At 33.0% G+C, this 7,257-nt stretch overlaps 4 protein-coding genes across 4 annotated transcripts in view; all 4 read left to right on the top strand.

Annotated features, from left to right (window-relative positions):
• The window catches only part of LOC17879220 (CMP-sialic acid transporter 1), a 2,741-nt gene extending 1,123 nt beyond the window's left edge, over positions 1 to 1,618 (top strand). The window contains exons 4-9 of the mRNA XM_006284377.2: positions 1 to 67; positions 167 to 245; positions 417 to 586; positions 729 to 915; positions 1,006 to 1,083; positions 1,160 to 1,618. The exon at positions 1 to 67 is cut by the window's left edge and continues 58 nt beyond it. Coding sequence (XP_006284439.2) covers positions 1 to 67; positions 167 to 245; positions 417 to 586; positions 729 to 915; positions 1,006 to 1,083; positions 1,160 to 1,303 — 725 coding nt within the window. The 3' untranslated portion in view covers positions 1,304 to 1,618. The remainder of the gene's footprint in view (positions 68 to 166; positions 246 to 416; positions 587 to 728; positions 916 to 1,005; positions 1,084 to 1,159) is intronic.
• Positions 1 to 7,257, top strand: part of LOC17878842 (CMP-sialic acid transporter 1) — a 40,847-nt gene that overhangs the window by 30,491 nt on the left and 3,099 nt on the right. The window lies entirely within an intron of this gene.
• On the top strand, positions 3,712 to 4,334 carry LOC17881012. Its single transcript, XM_006285362.2, has one exon. It carries the CDS (start codon positions 3,814 to 3,816, stop codon positions 4,123 to 4,125), a length of 312 nt encoding a protein of 103 aa, XP_006285424.1. The 5' UTR covers positions 3,712 to 3,813; the 3' UTR covers positions 4,126 to 4,334.
• LOC17879127 (probable transcription factor At1g61730) lies at positions 6,083 to 7,050 on the top strand. Its single transcript, XM_006285182.2, has one exon. It carries the CDS (start codon positions 6,107 to 6,109, stop codon positions 6,914 to 6,916), a length of 810 nt encoding a protein of 269 aa, XP_006285244.1. The 5' UTR covers positions 6,083 to 6,106; the 3' UTR covers positions 6,917 to 7,050.

The raw sequence follows: 7,257 nt of genomic DNA, 5'->3' as shown, positions 1-7,257 counted from the left end.
ATGTGGACACATCCACTTATCAGATTATGGGTAATTTGAAGATTGTGACCACTGGCATACTGTTTAGGTATCTGTTTTGTGTGCCTTCTCTTTCTCTATACTATCCTTTTGTGCCAAGCTCTCTCTTTGGGTTAACTAACTAATTTGTAATCTGTCGTTGTTATAGGTTATTTTTGAAAAGGAGACTATCTAAACTTCAGTGGATGGCGATTGGTCTTTTAGCTGTTGGAACAACTACCAGCCAGGTGAGATGATGCATAAACATTTTGAATTGTGTATTATGTTCTCCTTTTTGTCATACTGCTTAGAACCTTATGTTGTTCTACTTAGCATTCAGCACACTGCTTTTGTTCTGGCAATCCAAAAGCTAAGCTGGCATCAAAATTTCAAGCATTCAATTTGTCTTCTTGTCTCAGGTTAAGGGATGTGGAGAAGCTTCATGTGATTCTTTATTCACGGCACCTATACAAGGTTATTTGCTGGGCATCCTCTCAGCTGGTTTGTCTGCGCTAGCCGGAATCTACACAGAGTTTCTGATGAAGAGAAACAACGACACCTTATACTGGCAAAACTTGCAGTTATATACGTAGGTATCTCTTCTTCAGATCAAACTTTCTCATGCCAAGAATGTTATTGTCACACTACTTATTCAACTTAGCAGCCTTTTCATTAACCAATGATATCCATGGTTTAATCATCGTACCTTTTGTTTCTTTACTCGTCACCAGGTTTGGTTCTCTTTTCAACGTTGCCCGGCTTATAGCAGATGATTTCCGACACGGGTTTGAAAAGGGTCCTTGGTGGCAACGTATCTTTGATGGGTATAGCATCACCACTTGGATGGTAGTTCTGAATCTCGGATCCACTGGCTTACTGGTCTCCTGGTTAATGAAGTATGCAGACAATATTGTGAAGGTAAAATGATCATTCTTGTTCTTCATCATCAAACATAAGTAAGTAAAAGAAAAATCTGTTTTCAAACACACATTTACATTTGTCTTTTAGGTATATTCTACATCAATGGCAATGCTTCTTACTATGGTTGCATCCATATACCTCTTCAGCTTCAAACCAACACTGCAGGTTTGTGTATGATTTATCTTAGGATCGGATCCTCTTTCCTGTATATGCCTCATTTGGATATTCTTTAATCCTGCAGCTTTTCTTGGGTATAATCATATGCATCATGTCGCTGCATATGTACTTTGCTCCTCCACAAACGCTCGTGGACTTACCGGTGACAAACGAAACGCATACCAAGACCTTAAAGCAAGTTGTCGTAGAAGAAAAGACAGATTCTTGAATCAAATGGAGACGAAAAGGTTAGTTCAACAAGTATAGAAAGGCAACATTGCTAGTAAAAGAACGCAATGATCTTCTTCTAGCTTCATCTCTGTTAGGGAATCAGAAACTTCGAAATGAGTTATTTTAGTTTCTTCACGTACCAATTCTTTTCTTTGTAAATGTACATCAGAAGTAGTAAATTCGATCGTTGAAGCCTGTTTGTTGTTTTAAACAAGTGTGTACGAGATAAAATTATTGTGTTCCTGGTTTTGACCGGCTGGTCTGATATTGGTTGAGTTATCAAGAGTTCGGTTCGGCTTTGGTTTATCGAAGACATTGGGCTTGCTTTGTATTGGCCTTCCCTGTCTGGTCAAGTGAAAACAAATTGTTCTACAAGTTAAAGTTTAAGTAAGAAACAAAAACCCAAAAAAAATATAGAACAATTTGATTTAGCTTCCATCTCTTATTTCAAAAACACTAGTCAATTAGTCATACATGTCGAGCATGACTACACAGAATGATAACAAAACTATTTCTAGATTTTCTCATTTATGTAGTAGTAAGAGGTTGAAGATGTATTACGTAACTTTGTATATCATCCCATCCCATCTATATCTTCGTTGTTACAAACTGATAAATCAATCAATTTCTTAATAAATGGTAGTTTATCCAATTTTCTTAATACGGTTTCGTATATTTGAAGTTGATCATACATACTAGTGTGACATCCCATAGATGGCCACGAGTCACTGCATAGGTTATTTAAGACACATTGACAAAAAGTGAAATAAATGGTAAAGCCAAATCCGTAACGATAGGTCACTACTCACTCACTTGTAGTAAAACAATAAAGAGAAAGAACTAGTCGTCGCATGCATGCGCAAGTAGAAAAGATTTTAGAATGGTTCCAAAGAATCTCTAATGGGGTCTGCTCATCTTCCTCATTTATTTCGAGAAACGATCAAACTAACTCTTCCACTAATGGTTTCAATGTTATAATTGTCATCGTGTCGTGTGAAACGGTATACATTGAGCTTTTTAATAGATGATCATCATTAGGGTTATTCATTTAGACCAATAGAGAATTAGCAGTTTAGAATACTAGCATTATTTTGCGTGTTTTGAGTCTGATAAACCTGAGTTAAACCATCTTCAAAGCATGAAAATTTAATTATTGAGAAACTTGTTTGTTTTGTTTTGTTTTGTTTTGTTTTGTTTCAATCACCAAGTTGCTTCAACACTAAATTCAATCGTAGTCTTACAGTTACTATAAGGGATGTCGATAACAAAACAAAAAATAAGCATTAAATTCGCTTATATTGTGTGAAAACGAATATTTGTAAAATTCAACTAAAGCCAATTAATGAGAAATACAAAGATACACACACAAAAGAAAAAGAGTTATCTTGATGCATTTAATATGTGAGGTGATAATATTGCAACCTCCAATATTGATTATTTTCATTACAAACAAGATATTCGTTTTTTATATATATATAACAAAACAAATTAGCCCTATAACATTGAAATTGTAAAAATCCGCTTTCTAAAATGTGTGAAATGTTTTTCAAGATGTGAGTACGTATTTTTGATTATCCATATATATTATTAAGGTGCATTTTAAAATTTAAGAGCTCTTTTGCCACCTTAAAATAAATTTGCGTGTTCTACATAAAAAAAAATTAATATTTATACAGTTTGTCATTCACTAATTAAGAAAATAAGAAGTGACTTTTAAATAATTCGAAAGTTTTTAAATCCATGTTTTATCTTTCTGATTAATTAGGCCCTACTTATTTTAAAAATCTACCTAGAAAACAGTCGTAATCATTTTATTTTTGTTCTTGTTTAGCATCTTTCTTAAACCAATAATAATTACTTTTTAAAAGTGGCAACCAACAGTTAAATTTTTTAAATAAAACTCTTCAACCACGGCGCCAACCAATCACACTCCTTTTGCATAATAAAACTCTACAATGATGATGTTGCATAATCATGATTCTAGTATTGGGAACACTTATATGTATCTCCGAGTATATATATATCTCTTTACACATATATACACCAACATATTTATCTTTAATTTTAGTCTAATTTTTTTTCATAGGGTTTTGAGTCTAATTACTAGAGTACTCATGGTGATTTATTATTACTCGTTATCAATTTGTATATGAAATGAAAATTTTGTATATGGCATTTGATCTAGTCGACGATCGAAATAAATTAAACTCACAAAAGACAAACATTAACACACAAAAGAACAAAACTAAAAATATAACATTATCATTTTCATAGTTGCAAAAAAAAATAACTAAAACTTTAAAGAAAATAAGTCTTCTAAAATCTAGTACGTGCTTGCATCTACATGATCCCACGAAGTTCTTCACATATCCACAAATTTGTTTTCTCCTCCTATATAATAAACACATCTCCCATATCCACATAAGAAAAACCTGAAAAGCCCTAATTACAAATCATCTCAAGAAACCTAGCTAGCTAATAAGCTTTCTTGTCAAATAATATATCAAAATGGGAATCAGATTCAGCCATGGTCCTTCGACTACAACCATTCACTACAGGAGTCATCATGATCATCAAGATGATGGTGAGGATCATAGGAGCAAGAAGACGAACATCATCAATCACGACAAGTCTCATCAAAACCAATCAAGTTTTCAGATTCCACTTCATTATCCAAAGTATACGAAAAGTGATTATGAGAAAATGCCAGAGTGGCAATTGGACCAGCTTCTTAGAGAGTACGGCTTGCCGATCATCGGAGATTCTTACGAGAAGAGGAAGTTTGTCATCGGAGCTTTTCTCTGGTCGCCGGAGAACTAGCACTAGCTAGGTGTTATCGTAACATGAGTTTCATCGTACGTCATATACTCATATGTATATGTAATATGTTACTATTTAAAATAAAAATAGATTGGTTAAATGGTGAAAAAAGAAACATGTTTGCATGTATATATTTATCTTGGACATGTCTATGTGTTGATCGTGTGTTTCTCTACTCTCCATGTATGTTATTGTTATTACCTCATGGGCACGACATTTGTAATAACTCTATACTAGAATTTAATATACAGTATGTGACTATTTTGGTTCATTTTCTTTATATAACAATTATACTATACTAGCTAGCTAGTCTTATATGAATGCTCCATCTAAACATGCTCAATTTTTTTATTTTTGATATGTGATATAACAAACAAGAAATTGTATACTTTTAGAAACACGAATATTTGTTGTTTTTTTTGTTTTTTTTTTTTGTAGAATACATCCAATATACTTATTGAACGATCGTTTGTACACATCTATAAATAATATTGTGCTGATTTTGTTTATAAAAATTTCACAGCAACTTTTGTAAAAATTTTGGATATTTCTTAGGAGAACATATATGTACCGTCAGTAGTTTTAAGATTTTATTACTTGTAATGTTAGATAAATGGACGTAAAGCTTGTGTGCACCTATATATAATGCATTTACGTCCATTTAAGCTGGTTAATACTTAATTAATAGCTTGGATTCATCATGATGGATATATAGAATAGTTTGCCAAATCTGTTCTTCGTGACAATTGTATTATTAGGTTGTAAATTACACACGAAGCATCGATCAAAACTCATACTATATATATAGTGAACAAAAGTATTACTACTACTAGGTTTTTAAATTCTCCATGATATGATTGTTTATTCTCAATTGCACAAGAATATCTATGTTGGAACAAATTAAAAGAATGAATTTAAGGCTTCACTTAATTGTGACTCATAGTATTAAACTACTGTGTAATATTCACGTAATAAGTGTGTAAATCTTTTATTTATTTTTCCTTTTCAAAACTAAATACTACATAGAAACTCATAAGAAACCACAAAGAATAATATTGAAGGCAATTATACACAATTTCCAATAAAAAGACAACTAATTAATCATCAAGTGACTTGTGGGTTTTAACATCTACCAAATCTCTCTTTCACTCTCTCTCAGAGAAACTAAAACGTTTTTTGAGAAATGGGTTTTTTCTGGTTATCTTTTGTTTCCGGATTATGATATCTAAGTTTCTATGTTTTATGTTATGATAACTTTATTTTGGATTGATGGTTTATCTTTTAATTGGTTGATGAATCTTTTATTTGGAATTTTACTTTATTGTTGATGTGTTTTACTGTAATCTTTCGTTGACAAGAAGAGCTTTGAAGTGTTTTTTTGCACGAAAGGTTTAGGTTATATAGACCATTCTTATGCATGTAAGTATGTAACAAAAGATTAATTAAGAACTGATGATACATGATAGTATTCATGATATATAGAAAATATAATTGATATATATTGAGCCATAGGAGCGATATATCAAACTAAACTTCACTGTAAATTGAGGACTCTTTTAATGTAACAGTTCAAGAACGTATCAACTAAATTAAAAGAGAAACATATATATATCTCCACAGTCCACACTAAGCAATGGATCAATTACTCTCTTCACTCCGGTTGTACTTGTACGCAAAGATCCTTCACCAAAGTGGTTAGAAATATTTTTTTTTTATGTTTAAAGGATGCGATTCAAATCACCACAAGTGACCACCAAAGCACTAAATCAGATATCAATAAAAAAAAAAATCTTGAAAAGATAAAAAATCATTATTGACACACATAACAAAATCAAATGTTTTCCAATGGTAATTAAGGCTGAAAATGTTTTCCAATTCTGTCGATGCATGCTCTTTTTTTCTATATAAATATCCTCTTTGATGTTACTCGTAACTTAAAAAAAAAAATCCAAAATATCTCATTTGAAACTTACTTCAAACAATGGTGACTAAAAAGATAAGCTCCGAGGAAGAAGAAGAGGACAGCAGAGAGACAAGCTCCGAGGAGGATGAAGCGTCTTCTGAAGACGAAGAGCCAACAAAGGAACAAACTCCTTCCAAAGCTGCCGAGAAAGCTAAGGGACAAAAGCGTGTGAGTGAAAGAACTTCGTCACAAGACATGAGTGCTGCAAAGAAAGTGAAATCGAGTGTCAAGAAATCGGTTCCTCCTCAACTATGGAGAAAAGAGGATGAGTTGATCCTACTGCAAGGAATCATTCGCTGCAAAACCGGAACAAGTACAAAATTTAACCCCAGTGTTCGTGAAAAGATCTACAACTTCATCAAGGGGTCTATCAGTTTTAAGGTTAGTTTAAAGCAATGCACAGCAAAGATTCATGCAGTTAGAAGTAAGTATCAAAAGAAACTGGATAGTGGTAAGAAACCATCGGGACCTCAAGACCTTAAAGCTTTTGAACTCGCTAAGGAAATTTGGGGGTTATCGGGAACAAGTGATGCTAAGGAATCAAGAAAGAGTGAGAAAATCCAGAAGCTTGAAGAAGAAAAGGACGTGATGATTCATGAACAAGGAGAAGATTGGTTTAAGAACTCGATTTTGTATCGTGTGGTAACTATTCTTGGCATGGAGAAAGATAAAGTGAAAAGCTGGTCTTGTGTTGCGAAAGAGAAGAAGAAGATTATGCTGGACCGGTGGAGTGACTTGGAAGCCAAAGACGCCGAAATCGTCCATCAAAAGACTGCGTATGTGCATGATTTGATCTGTGTGATCCTTGAAGCATCACCATCCCATTAGATGCACTCATATGTCTTTTTCTTTTTATTTGTCTTTGAACTTTGGATTTCCGTTTATGGTTTTTCTGGTTGTTTTGTTTCGGATTATGCTAGTTTAAGTTTCTGGTTTATGTTATGGTCATGACTTTGTTTTGGATTGTTTACTTTTCTATGTTAAGATGTTATTGGTTTTATCTTTTGCTATTTTTGAATCTTTGCTATTTGGAATTTGATACAACTTGAAGTGTTTCTTTCACAAAACTATAGTTAATCTGAAAAATTTAAAGTGTAAAAGTTCTTCTTAGTTGCAGACGCAGCGTCTGCATTCTCAGTTCAAAGAAAGTGATCGAAGGAATCAGAGGA

The sequence above is a fragment of the Capsella rubella genome, unplaced genomic scaffold, assembly GCF_000375325.1.
Source record: "Capsella rubella cultivar Monte Gargano unplaced genomic scaffold, Caprub1_0 scaffold_7, whole genome shotgun sequence".
NCBI classification, from domain to species: domain Eukaryota; kingdom Viridiplantae; phylum Streptophyta; class Magnoliopsida; order Brassicales; family Brassicaceae; genus Capsella; species Capsella rubella.
This window is presented reverse-complemented; position numbering and strand designations above follow the sequence as displayed.